At 31.8% G+C, this 14,875-nt stretch overlaps 1 protein-coding gene across 1 annotated transcript in view; it reads left to right on the top strand.

Moving 5' to 3' along the window:
• The first annotated feature begins 1,059 nt into the window (after positions 1 to 1,059).
• LOC133190332 (thioredoxin domain-containing protein 11-like) overlaps positions 1,060 to 14,875 on the top strand; it is a 36,016-nt gene continuing 22,200 nt past the window's right edge. The window contains exons 1-7 of the mRNA XM_061325894.1: positions 1,060 to 1,207; positions 2,867 to 3,086; positions 3,393 to 3,513; positions 4,135 to 4,241; positions 5,205 to 5,298; positions 7,012 to 7,124; positions 7,813 to 7,881. Of these exons, the coding sequence (XP_061181878.1) occupies positions 1,068 to 1,207; positions 2,867 to 3,086; positions 3,393 to 3,513; positions 4,135 to 4,241; positions 5,205 to 5,298; positions 7,012 to 7,124; positions 7,813 to 7,881 (864 nt within the window). The 5' untranslated portion in view covers positions 1,060 to 1,067. The remainder of the gene's footprint in view (positions 1,208 to 2,866; positions 3,087 to 3,392; positions 3,514 to 4,134; positions 4,242 to 5,204; positions 5,299 to 7,011; positions 7,125 to 7,812; positions 7,882 to 14,875) is intronic.

The raw sequence follows: 14,875 nt of genomic DNA, 5'->3' as shown, positions 1-14,875 counted from the left end.
GGCATGTAAAATAAAAACACAAGGCTATCAAGTCCATCATTTGATTTTAAGACTGGCAGACATCTTGGGAAGCAATAATTAACGTTAGGTCTATATGCATGTTACTACTAGTACTCGCATTTTCTGATAAAATGATTTTCATTCCAATACTTAGTATCGCGATAGCTATCATTTTCATACACTAATTTTGTCTAGTCAGATTACTCGGTTAACGTAATCAGTACAGAGGGCTCACGGCGGGTGTGACCAGTCGACGGAAGATGCAAGGTGCTTACTTACTCTTCGTCGACGCCCGATTCCACTTCTGGTTTTTCCAGGAGTGCGTGTTTTGTTTGTTTGTTTTTTGTGTTTGTTTTTGTTTGTTTGTTTGTTTGTTTTGTTTTGTTTTGTTTTGTTTTGTTTTTTTTTGCCATTTCCAAGAGTCGTATGTATTCTCAGAGAATTTATGAGATTGATTTCTGCATGTCCGTTACATTCACCTTTTTCATCAAAAAGGGTTCGTGTAACACTTAAGAACTCAGATTTCTGAAATGATTTACTGAGAATTTTAATGTATTACATGTAGTTCAAATTTTCTAAATTTCAAAAATAACTGATTTCGTATTTTGAAATTAAATATGTACGTTCAAAAATCTTCAAAACAATTTTTGAAATTTTATTTTAAAAAAAAATATTTACCTTAATTAAATATTCAATATTCAAATTTCCGAATAGGATCTTTGAGTTTTTAATTCAGGGAGTTTATACTTAACAATGTTAAATCAGTACTATTTCTTGTCTTTTAATTTTTTTTTAAATTTACTTCAAACATTTCAATTTCAACTTTCAAAATGTTTTAGAATAGTTTTGAAATTTAGAATTTTGATTCAAACAGACACTGGGAAAATACCGCGATACAATATTGAACCCGCGATATAATGAGAATATACATGTTAGGCACATGACTTTATTCATGTCACCAGAAATAACTTACAAAACGTGTTCTAAGTTTGAAATTTCGCGCCAGTTTGTCAAATTTTACTCTCGTCGCCAGTGAGATTTAGTAAAACTGACGTGGTTTACAGTCAATGGCGGAACCAAAACAAGAGAAGCCAAAGGGATTACGACTCGTTGCCATTACTGTTTTAACGTTGATGGCGAAGCATCCAGAGCTATGTTTCGGAATATTTGTGATTATCACTTCCATAATTTCTAATTACAGTTCAAGGTAAGGAGAGAAAATGCTGATTAGAGTCAATTTTATACAAAACAAGACTGTGAGGAACTTTCATTTTCAACTTGCACTTTCAAAATCGGTATGCCATATGGTTATAATAAAATTGGTTGACATGTTCTCGTTGTTTTTACTTTTTTAAGTTGTGCATTATTTATCCATATATATTTTACATTTGCTTTAAGAAACAATCGCAGATTTTAAGAACAGATTAAGTTCGAATTTCCTCGAATACTGATGACACGTCAATAAATTAAAACTGCATGAGTGACATTGTATTTAACTCCATTTGTTTGATATTCAAATATTCAAAAGTTGACATGATTATTTATGTGAGATCAAGGTTTGCACACGCATACTTAATTAGAAAATGTTATTTCTATCGTTGATGTTGCTGTACAAAATTTGGAAACTGTTGATCTGTAATCTTCAGGAATCGATTTTTAATACTGAATAAGAAATAGAAGAGAATGTATTTGTCATATTTCACCTAGCCAGTGGTATTTCTGTTCTAGCATTACATTTTCTTGAAATAAAGTCTTTGCATGGCTATAAAAAAGAATAAGATGTGATAATGTTGTTTAAAATAAAATTTAACTTTACACAATAAATCAAATTCAAAGAAAGTTTCTACCAAAATAAATTGCAACAACTGCAATTGTATATTTACTTTATGCTTTCTGTAGGCATATGTATGCGAAATAGTACAAATTTTTCTACATATTTCTTACAGGTATACTGCAATACACAAAAAAATGTACTGTATCACATTACAAAATATTTATTTATATAAGTTATGTAAATGGTGTTTCTGTCCACTTCCTTGCAGTTTAAATTTGATTTTAATTATTGTTGTGGTCATTTAAGGCTATATTTACATATATAACTACTCAAAATGAAAGCATAAACAGGGTTGTCCCTAAGAATTGAAATAACAGGGGACTTTTAAAAAGTAGACTAGGGTTTAGAGGTTCCTTCCCTGACAGGGTATTGAGGGGGGATACCAAAGTAACCGGGTGATAATGTCATTATGGGTGGGGAAATTCCCTGGCCTCCGGTTCTTTTGGAAAACCCTGATAAAACACCTCATGCAGTGCTATCTCTTTTGAGGTCTGAATCTCCTGTTTTTCATCACAGTAGGTTAATTTTTTTTTATGTATGCTTTCACAATGAGATAGAGAGTTTATCATTCAAAAACAGAGAAACACAAATTATACAAAAAAAAATTATGAAAGGTGAAATATCTCGTTATACATGTATCATGATAAAGTTCCAGTGTATCATGTTATTTCAAGGTAAGATTAAGCTGTGTCATTACACCCTTAATTATTTGTTTTTGAAATAATCATTAGTAACTACAAATGCTGAAGAGATCTGTTTGCTGTAACCAGGTAGCTCAGTTGGAAGAACACTGTTGTGTGTTTGTGTGTGTGTATGGGGGGGGGGGGGTCAATCCAGGCTCCATTGTATTTCCTCCCTTCCTGCTACTATTTTGCTATGCCCCCCCCCCCTTTCAAACTAATGCAGAGCTTTAAATGTTATTCTAATAGTATCTGATGTTTTGGGAATTTATCAACCCAAAAATGAAATATAATTATGACTTGAAGATCAACCATACAAAGAAAATCTTAAAAATCTTCTTTTGCATTTCAGTGTCCTTGAAAAAAATGTATTACATCCACCAAAACACCCCAAACCATTTTTCCCTCCTGGTTCATCAGTTCTGGATTACCCCTGGGGTGACTTAATGCCAGTGGCAGACCTTTTAATGAAGAGAGAACTGCTTGTTGTCCTGTATTATGCTCCCTGGTGTGACGAGTCCATGCGAGCAAGAGCAGAGTACTCAAAAGCAGCCAGGTTCCTGCAGGACAAAGTAAGACACCATGCAGTATTATAAAAACTAGTTCACTATAAAAATGAATAGCAGGAAATTTATTTTAAATGAATGGACACTTATGTCTGTGTTATGATTGATATATGGTAGGAAATTGGCCATTTTTCTAGACCTTAATGAATTCTAAAGAATGAGTTTGTCGGTGAAAAACTGTTCATGAAAAGTGACAGAATATATTTTGAGAGATTTTCTTAATTCCATTGCATTTTCTTTCTAAAAGAACGAGAGACTTCCATACAAGAATTTCAGAATGATATTTTTTATTAAAGTCATTTTTTGTCTCAGGTGCTGTTTGTAGCTATTAACTGTTGGTGGCCTCAAGGAGCATGCAAGACCAACTACAAGTTCCATAGATTCCCAGAGATCTTTGTATATCACACCACCATTGATGGAATTCGTTACTCAGGTTTGTTAATTGTCAAAATCTTGAAAGACAATGCAAAACAAATGAAAATTCAGCATTACATTAATGCTACATTTGTTTCTTCCTCCACACAGTATTATAGAAATATTATAATTAAACATGTATGTGATAGAACCTCATCATGTTCATGTTTAAGGAAAACTTTTTTAGAAATATGTTAATGTGCACCATATTGTATTGCTTATTGATTCAGTTTAAACAGCTTATAATTTATGCATATTATGCATTGTTACAATTATGCCTTTGAGATACAAAGAGGCACTGTTATATAGATTCATATTTAACAAAAACATATGTTCCTAGTAATTTTTGAAACAGTTTCAGTAATTAATTTCTTTATGCTTTATCAGGATGAACAAAAAAAAAGAAAGCATACTGTGAAGTGATAAATAATAAATCAAAAAAAATTTCAGTGAATTATGATTACAACTTTTTTTCAGGACTCACTGTCACATTGAATTCAATGCTTAAAAAATTAATCATAGCTAAATGCAGCTTTTTAGAATATGTTATTGATTTTTCTATAAGTTATAAGACCCCATGCAGTGTTTTATGATCTGATTATATCAGACAATTATTAATTACATTTCTTCTTTCCTGTAGGCCCTATATTAGCAGAATACATAATCCGTTTTGTGGAAGAACTTATGTATCCCCTGACCTTTCTGTACTCAGAAGATATGATTTTGAATTTTGTTTCAAAACAAGATGTAAGTATTTCTCAAGATCAATTAAAATGAGTGATAGATATTATATTTAATGTAAATAAAGGACTATATTCTGTAGTGGCCAGTATCTGCCCCCAGAATAAAACTTTGATGGAGAAATCTTTAATTATGTTCTAAACCAGGTGGATATTTGCAGACTTCATAGCATTAAATATTTTTATCAACTATGACATCATTAGTTAGATATGACGTCAATAAAATGACGTAAATTCCAAATTGCAATGATTTTGAGAGAAAATAGCGTATTTTACGTCAGTATTTTGATTGGAAATTATCGAGCGCAGGTCTGCTCAGACTAGATCTTTTGATATAATGTGTAGAATGATAATATCAATGAAATATGTGAATATGGTACCTGAGCAAGCTTGCGCTCTATAAATACTTTAGTCAAAATTGAACAAACTCTGTGCATTTTGGCCTCTATTTTAGAAATAACGGAAATCCAAATAGTTTGTGACGTCACAGAGACAAGAAATGCCAACTAAATATTCCAATTTCATAATATATTGTCTTAATTTGGATTATTTTATACAATATATGCACTTTTTCTCATTTCAAGATATTTTCAAAATTTGACTATTATGGGGGCAGGAATATGCCCTTACCGTATATAGCTCTTTAAAAATTCATTTAACTATTCTTAGGAATGTTGTTTTTATGAACATATACAGAGTGGATTTACATATTATATTTAAACTTTCACTCCAGTAACTTTTATTTTTAGTTCCATTAGATAATTAAATAAATAAATTTTGAGTAACTGCAGTTTGTCAAGCACTAAAGGTATAATGTTCTTCCCAAATAAAAAAGGCAAGGAAAGGTATTCTTATCACAGTTTGGTATGAAACAATTTACGTAGTTACATCAAACTTGCAGAAATATCTTTCAGTATAGATAACCCTTTCTGTAATATTCACATTTGGTAAAGGTAAATTTACTTTACAGAATTCAATCATTGGATTTTTTGAATTCAATTCATCACCACAGCCACCTGGATTTATTCAGTTTTTCTATGCTGCAATAAGATTAATGGAAAAAAGTAAGTAATTACAACAACTTTCCAGAAATTATCATTATATAATTACAATAATAAAACTTTTTACAACCAAACATTTAGTGATTGGGAGGTCTAGAATGTTCATGTAACTATAAATGATCATACTATACAAATAACAGAGCCATTTAATAGAAAAATAAACCTTCCCCTTCCCTATACACACACACTTTGGTGACATGTTTTGCTGTCCCTTTCCTCAAGTTTTAGATGATTGATCCTTCAGTTTGAAAAAGCTGTAACAGCCCTGCCAGTTGTATAATTAATGCTTCTAACTTATTAAGAATGATTTGATTGGCATTTGAATTGTAACTAAAATGCTACATTAGACTAATTCATTTAAATAGGATAAATCTGTGTCATTATCCAGAAATCAAAAATTATTATTTGATATGAAGAATAGATGGTGCTTTATCAAAAATGCTAAACTATGTATGAGGGTTGTCCCAAAATTACGTAGACTGAACTCATATCTTTTACAAAAATTAATGTATCTTTATGTAATTTTCTAGATGTATTCAGGGTGTTCTTGGTTGATGAATTGTAAAGTTTTAACTTGATTACGTAGAAAATCCTTGAGTAATTAGAATTTAAGTGTTACCCTGTCCTACAACTAGGCACAATCTCCTATGTCAAAAGATACATAAACTTTACTAGTGGTGATTTTTTTTGGAAAATACGCCAGTTACTAGATTGACATTTCTTTATTTATCAAAATGAGTTTTAATATATATGTGAAATATTTTAATTGTTATGATAAGATAAAATATTTAAATATATAAACAAAATATAAACCTGTATTCGATAGACGAAATAATTCATAAAAAAACCTTCTCTTATATTACTGATTTTGTTTTTGTTTGTCTTCCTTATAGACATTGTCGCTTTGACAAAGCGATTTCCATTTCTTTCAACTGGTCTGTTTTTTAGCTTTTTTCCTTCATTTACTACTAAAAACTCTTGTAATATAAACACTTAGGACTGAATTTCATTTTTATGTGTTCCGGACATTAGTGGCATTGTGAGTGTTCCTGTTGAAATGAATTCAAGGTCCGAACAACATTTTATTAATTACAAGTGTGCCACCTGTATCAATGCATCTGCCATTTTTCAACAATTACGGTGTCAAACTGTTGCATATAAAATGTTTTAAAATTCTTTTTTTTTAGGCATATGGGCCATATGCCATTAAATTGGATTAAAGCTGTGAAACTGTTTCATTTGAAAAAATCTAAATTCTGTATTAGAAATAACTTTTTTGCAAGGTTTTTTAATTCATATACTGATTTTTTTGTAGCGATATTTGGGACTGGGCCACATCTTTACATCAGACATTAGATTAACTCATTTAAATAGGTTAAATCTGTGTCATTATTCAGAATTTAAATAAATTTGTTAGTTTTTCTTAGTATATTTATTTCTAAAGTTTCATTAATACATGCATATGACACTGGGTTACTATAAAACAACGCTTGTCTACAGAATTCTGGGACAACCCTCAGACATTAAAATCTTAATGTGTTCCATTATTTAACATTTTTATGCAGTAATTTTATCAGAATGTGAACCCTGTCAGAGGATGCATCCATTTACTGATGTATCAGTACATTTGTCATTTGTGTTTTTCAAATCCCTATGGAAAATGAAAAAAAGCATAAGTTAAAAAAAAAAACTTTTTAAAAACTCTTTTGATTCCAGACCCACTCCAGCCAATTAGATGTGGTGTAATAACCCAGCAGTACTTGGCAGATGAGCTTGGTTTGACAGATAAAGAGGAGATTATCATGATCAGGACCTTCAATGAATCACTGGTGAATATAGCATATCAGTATCACAGTCAAAATATAGCATATCAGTATCACAGTCAAAATATAGCATATCAGTATCACAGTCAAAATATAGCATATCATATTGTCTCGATTAGTATCACAGTCAAAGAGAGATAACTCTATCTTCATTCTAGAACCAAAATTTGGAGGAGGGGGGATGACTACTTTTAAAACTGAAAACAAATTTAAATGAGAAATATTTGTAAATTTAAAGATCACCCGTCACATAAAATCACTTTCATTAACAGTCCCTGAGTGGGGGTACTCGTAATAGGATTTGTTTGCATCATATGAATTGAAATACATATATATATATATATATATATATATATATATATATATATATATATATATGTATATATATATATATATATATATATATATATATATATATATATATATATATATATATAAGTGTGGCAAATCTAAATATTTGTGAGTGACTCTCATTGAATCACATATTGGAAGACGATCACCAGAATATGGAATTTTTTGGCTATTAAAGCAAGTTTTCATTTACTAGTTTTACTACATTTTAACAACTAAAGTATGCTTAAAATATATCAGTACTTGGTGCTTGCATTTCAAGATGAGATATTTATTTTCCCAATAAGAACTACTTTCATTTTATTGTTAAGTATTGAAATTATTTCCTGTTTTTCATTTCTAGTTGTATCCAAGGACCAGTAATCTGACAAGTTCCAATATTTGGAAGTGGGCACTTCTTCACAAAGAGCAGGTTAGTGCTTCGGGTTCTTGTGGTATGCTGGTGTGCTCTAGCAACTTGTCATTTGGGGTCATGAATCACACATAATCATTGTACTAATCATTGATAGTCAATTAACAAAAGAGCCAACATGCCTTGCAAAAAATCCTCGTGTTTCAAAATTAAAAATTCTGTCCTTCTAGCTGTGTCTGCTTTTTGTTGTCGCAACAACTCACCTGGTATTTACTCAAAACTTCTCCTGTACTACATAGGTATGAGAAAATTTGTGTTTGTTAAACCCAGTGGCAAATTCATCATCATATGCCCTTATGAACAATGCTGGAAAGAGGTATGCTTAAAATTGAAAAAAAAAATTGGCATCATGAGTCCAGAGTTCCAGTTCCTGGTGAGGTCAATTTGGTTATAGGCAAAGAAACTTATGAAACTCAGGAGATCAACATATACTTGGTAATTATCACTGGTTACAGTAGTGAAGGGATATCATTCACTTTCAGATTCACTTGCCCAAAAGACAAGTGATCTCAAACTTTGACTTGTCCCAATGCCAAAACTTGGTTGCCCAAAATTACCAGAAAGGAAGAAGAAAACTTCATTTCTAAATGTAAAAAGTGGGACCAGATACACTACTGTCTATTTGGCAAGTTGGGGTACCTTAAAAAAATTTGATGCTACATTTGTACATAAATGTATACCACTGTCGTCAATTTAACTGTAAACATAAACTGCCATGCAGTAATAACCACATGTTTCCTTTATCATGAAGTACATATTTTTTAAAAATTATTTTTGGAAGGATCCTTTTGCAAATATTGATTTTCAGAGATAACTGTGAAGCAATGCTAAACAAAGACATCTGCTACAAAACATACATATCTTGATCAGGATACTTGTGTTTACTTACATTCTGTGAGTAAATAAATGATAATCTTATCTCCTTATAAGTAGGGAACAAAGTTTTTAAAAATTGACAGAATTTACCACAAAAGAAAATAGAATAAAATTTATTTTTAAATGAACAGTATAATCTAGAAGCTCTAGGAATTCTGAATGCAAAACTAGGGATGTGCAATTTTATAGGTATACCGGTATATTGTGATTTTTAATTGCGTGATATGTATCGTGATACGGAGACTAAAATACCAATATTTAGGTACATAGTTATAAATTCCAGAAATTATTCATTTATTTGTTCAATCTTTCAAATTACAGGTAGTGTAAAAAAATGTTGAAAAATGTAAAAGAACGGCATCCTAGCATCCAAAATTACTTGATATTATGCAAATGAAAAATAATGAAAAAAGTGAAATTATGTTTTTGCAGCATATTTTTTGGAAAAATTACGAATATGATATATATAATATATAAAATCATTGTAAAAATTGCTTGTAAAAATATCATGATATTTTTGGGAAAAAATATTGATATATCGCGATATGAAATTTTTGGCGATACCCATCCCTATGCAAAACCAATGTCAGTCACATACCCATCAGAAATCAAGAATTAAATTTATTTTTTATTTATTAACTAATGTAAGCTAAATAACAATATACTTTCTAAGAGAAAATTTCACTTGTCTGATCAGACAAGTACATCAGCAGTTTCACTTGCTGAAACTGAGAATTTACTTGCCCGGGCAATAGGACAACCGTTGATGTTGAACCCTGTAGTGGAACAGTTAACCTGTATGGATGCAGATAGAACCATTGAGTATGATTTTATCAAAGAAACACCAGCTGTCCCTATAAAAGCTTCCAATTTACTATATATGTTGTTTGTCATATAAAAAAAAAAGCAAATTTAGCCAAAATTAACTAATATCTTAACCATTGTTTACTTTTTGAAATCATAATGCATGATTGATCATTGATGAGATTTGTGGATATAAATGTTCAATAAAATCTTCCATGTAACTTATTTCGGATACATAATGTTCTTGATGGGGGTAGACAAATGGGAAATAATATTTCCTTGGATAATAACAGTGATTCAACATCGGCTCTGATAATTGATTTACCCAAGCTTCAGTGTAGCCATTACACCCCCAAATTATAGTTCTACTTCTGCCTGTGGTTTCTGGGAGTTGTTTGACACAATGTTTCAAGGGACCTGTTTTATGGTGATTGAACTGCTTTTGTTTTGTCTTGGACTATAAACAATTTACAATTACTCTCTGGTGTCCCCTTTGACATAGGCAGGGATGGGGGAATGTCATAAATAGGCTGCAAGAAAACAAGAATGTCTGTGAAATACTGATGCCCATATATGGCAGTGGTAAAAGGGTAAAAGTTTTTTCAAAAGTAGTTCAAACTCCAAGATCAAAGTCATGAGGTCAAAAATAATGATGCCCAAAGAAAGATCTTGTCATTATAAATACTTTTGTAAAATATGGAAATCCTAACACCAACCATTCAGAAGTTTTGTCCAAGATTTGTTTTTCAATAGTAGGTCAAACTCCAGGGTCAAGGCCACAAGGTCAAAAATGTTTGTACCCAAAGAAAGGTGTTGTCACAAAGAATAGATATATGAAGTATGAAAGCCCTAGCACCAACTGTTCAGAAATTATGGCCATGCAAGGTTAAGTTGGTTGAAGTTGCACAAAAATAGGTCAAACTTGTAGGACAAGGTCTTGAAGTCAGAAATTTTGGTGCTAGGGCTATCACAGTTCCCCGAAATAACTGAAAACCATGGTCCAAGTTGTTCAGTTCGGTTTCAGTTCTATTTTTCCAGATTTTGGTTCGGGTCTGGTTAATATACATGTACATGTATGTAAGAAAGGGTTTTATACAAAAAATGGCATCAAAATCAAAAGAATGACAATGATAACAGTAAACCATGTAAACATCACAACTGAAATTTACTTCATCCATGACAAAACACTTGTCAGGAAAGGATGGGATAATTATCAAAATGAGCAAGAGTGGTCATGTTGTAGTTTATAGTTGACCTAGTAGTCCTAAACACCGATGTCAAGATGTTAACATGGTTAAGACTTGTTTTCAAATACACATGTGAAATATGAAAGTCCTGGCACCAACTATTCAAATGTTACAGGCAAGGTTAAAGTGTTTGCCAACAAAGAGATCAACAAACAGACAGACAGATGAAAAACTATACAAGTACATGTACTTAGTAAGTCCCTGAATCCAAGATTACAGAAGCATAAGAATTTCTAGCTTCACAGTCTGCCCACCCTGAGTTTTATCCCCATATATTTACATTTGCAAATGTTTTCCTTTAAATAACACTATTGAAAGCGATGTGTATCTATTTCCGTATAAACATCAGTTCCTCTCATCATAAACGTTCGACGTAATTTCTCAGTGACGTCATAAAGGGTTGACGTGCAATTGATAGATCAAACTTGTGCGGTTGAATTTGAAAAAATAAAACATTTCATGTGTTAAAGGTTATAATCAGGCTAAAATATGAATAGATCACAAAGGTAAATGTAAGTAATAAGGTATCATTTTAAAACATCTATCGGGATATAAATACGGGTTGGTATGATATCAAATTTACCATAAAGCCCTTTGGGCTTCATGGAATTTGATCTCGTGACCAACCCGTATTTATATCCCGATAGATGTTTAAAGATGATACCTTATTTCTTAAGAGCGAGTCTACGAGAAAATCATGCAAAAATAAAAATATGTTACACAAGTCACATTAAAAAAAGATTATTTTAACTACATCATTTTAAAGAAAATGGACCTTATTATCTGTTGTGAAAAAATTTTCAACAAATGCTTTCTCCTATTTGAGATAGCCCTGAATCTATTTATAGCTCTCTGGTGGGCTGGGATTTCAAGGAAAATTAAGCACTTTTATAAGCCCTTTAAAATGTCAAATAAAACAATGATTTTGGATATTTTTGTTTTCTATGTAGAATTAATAAGTATAGTTTTTGTATGAAGTTAAATTTTATTTACCAGATCTTATTCATTTGGGAAAGGATGACTGCACTTAAGGACATGCGAAAATTGTGACAAAATAAACTTTCAAAACAAGCATTTTTCTTTTAATTGCACGAATGGTCAACATCTAATCTACAACTTTATGTAATTACATTAAATAAAAGTGCGTATTTACGAAGTACGAAGCTGTTTTCTAAGGCGGGGGTCATCACAATATCTTGAATCTCCGTTCGATAATGAGGACGCCCACTTTTTCACTGACTTTATACATAGTCAGCGCATGTTTGTCTATTGTTCTCCGTTTAACAGTAGTTGTATATTTGTATTAACAATGTTGTGTCAAAAGGAGATTAATAGACAAACATGCGCTCATGGTTTAAACGAGAAAAAACTGCTTCTTCTTACATTCGCTCTCTCTATTGTAACCAAGGGCTGTATCATGTTGAATATTATAATTCACCACGTGATTTCTTACCTCAGGTAAGTCTGTGAATACTAAATTCCGTCACGTGACTTGTAAAGTAGCATGTTTTGTGCTAACTAGGACAAAGTGCTCGAACACGTTAAATTGTTAGGCATTGATTTAAAAGATTCTTTACTTACATGGACCTCGCTCATATTGTTAATTTCGTTTTTGAAACCTCTGAACATAGTGTACTTGTGCCATACAGAATAAAGAGGGAATGGGAAAGAGTGATCTCGTATTTTTTTTAATACATGTCATTGTTATTTATCTAGTCTAATTTTAGACCCATTCTTACAATATTAGCTCCACCTCTCATGCATACCTAATGTTTAATCAAGGGCAGGTAAGTGTAAATTTTCTATATTTGGAAAGAGTAAGGACAGAAAACATAGAATCATTTTATTGTATCACAGTCCAAGATCATTTTAATATTTAAATTCGGCTCGAAATTGACAGGATTCTTTCATAAATATATAGAAATGAAATAAGATAATGATATAAAAGCAACAGAAGCGATCGAAAAAGACCCAAAACCCGGCGTTAAGTGCAGTCATCCTTTAAAAGGTTTTATTAAAGAAAATCTACTTGACTATTTATTTGTCTATGGGAGACACAGTGCTGTGTTTGATACAACGGGTGAACTTTTGTTTACATTCATTTATCTGATTTAACGTGAATTTTTACACATTATCTTTCAAGGAATTTCTTGGATTTACGATAAGTCTCAAGAAATACACCTTTGAAACTCTTTAATTTTTTTTCGGAATTATCGATCTTTTCGAACTCTTCAGTGCATGAAGGGAAAAAAGCCATTGTTTACATGGAGGGAAAATGGCAGCGATGTCGTCTGGGGTGTGTGATTTTGGTGAAGGTTGTGAAAAAAAGGCGATATATTATTTGAAAGACTGTGTAAAACAAACCTTTCACCATCTCAGATACCTAAATTCGAACTCTAAGGGTATAGATCTGCCCGAAAGTTATCTAATACTATGCAGAGCAGGTGTTAATGTGATCACGTTAGCACAACTAGACAAGAAAATTTGCCATAAACACAGAGACGCGCTTGGCCTGTACTGGAAACGGAGCAAGCGATCTTGTGTACATCCCTTTCATGGAAAATCTAAAACAAAACCAGACAGAGGCATCACACCAGTTTTGAGTCGGGAACTTTGGTTGCGTCTACAGCTGTCAGTCCCGATAGGCGAAGGTAAGTAAGAAATTTGTCCAAATCTACATTTTTTTCAAATGTCACATGTACTGAATGTCCTTGAATTATTATTATTATTATTACATTTATGTTTTAAATTTTCCCAAGGACAAATATTGAATATATATACCTAAACTTGCTACTTATTTAGCAGGTCCGGCACAATCTCTTGATTAAGCTATATAGCTTGATTTAGCTATATAGCTTTATTAAGCTATTCAGAATAGCTTGATTTAGCTATTTTATCACACTTTTTTCTCAAATGTGTTATTTTCCAAGTATGCACAAAAAGTCGCACCTTGGTGCAGTGATGATATTCAACCTTGAACTCTTATGAAAATAATGCATGTAAAAATCACTCATCAAATTGCGTCTCCTTAAGAGACTTTGTACTCAAAGTTCTAAAAGTTTTGGGGGCTATATAAAGCAATTGATACAGTTACCTCTTCAATGAAATTATAAAGGAGGCCAATTATGGTCAACAAGATAATTGATTGGTAATAATTCAGTACAATGAGAAGCAATCATACTTATCCATGCCTCAACGCACACAAGGTAGTGTACAGTTACCCAGACAATGGAAATTCATCTTTTGCTTTAAAGTATTCAAATGCTGCAATGTTAGAACTATCTTTGATTTGGGTTGTTGATTTGATAACCCATATTACATATATGAATAGTCAAATACTTGCGACTTTTTGTCTATTTTGTACAAATAACATTTTTGTGAAAACCTGCATATAAATAGCTTTATCAAGCTATTTTGAATAGCTTAATAAAGCTATATAGCTATTTCAAGCTATATAGCTTAATCAAGAGATTGTGCTGGACCTGTTTAGTTGAAAATTTATGGCAACAAAACCAGCTGAAAACAACTCAACGCCAGAAACACAAAATATGATGTGTTTTACTGTAGAACGTAGAATGAACACATAGATTAGTATTCCCCGAATTGTCACTAATTTTCCAAGTTTTAATGACCCAGACCCCAGGACAGAAAAGTGGGTATGAGAGCCCTGGTACGCCGCTTGCATTGACCTAATCAAGGTAACCTAGTAAAGTAAAACAATATTCGGTCAATGCCCTAAAAAAGCCTTTTACATGTATTCCCACATTTTAAAAGCATTGTGACGTCAAAAATATTGCAATGTTTATGCCATGTGGCGTTTTAGTTTCAACTGTAAAAACGTGCCTAAATCGGTTTAATGAAGCTCGTTTTGGAGGTCAGATGTAAAAATACATTGCAGGATAAACAAAATATATGGTTACTGTCTTGATCGATAGATAAACAATATTTTGGCTCAGGTTGAAAACGTAATTTAAGGAGGCTATTTTTAGTCAGTCGGTTGGGAGAGGGCAACCAAACAATTTTTTAAAGATGGCCTAACCATGTATGTATTTATTTGATTCATATTA

The sequence above is a fragment of the Saccostrea echinata genome, unplaced genomic scaffold (genome assembly GCF_033153115.1).
Source record: "Saccostrea echinata isolate AGI-Se365-2 ecotype Australia unplaced genomic scaffold, CSIRO_AGI_Sech_v1 ptg000022l, whole genome shotgun sequence".
Lineage (NCBI taxonomy): Eukaryota > Metazoa > Mollusca > Bivalvia > Ostreida > Ostreidae > Saccostrea > Saccostrea echinata.
The sequence above is the reverse complement of the archived record's forward strand: the minus strand, read 5'-3'. Positions and strand labels throughout refer to the sequence as shown.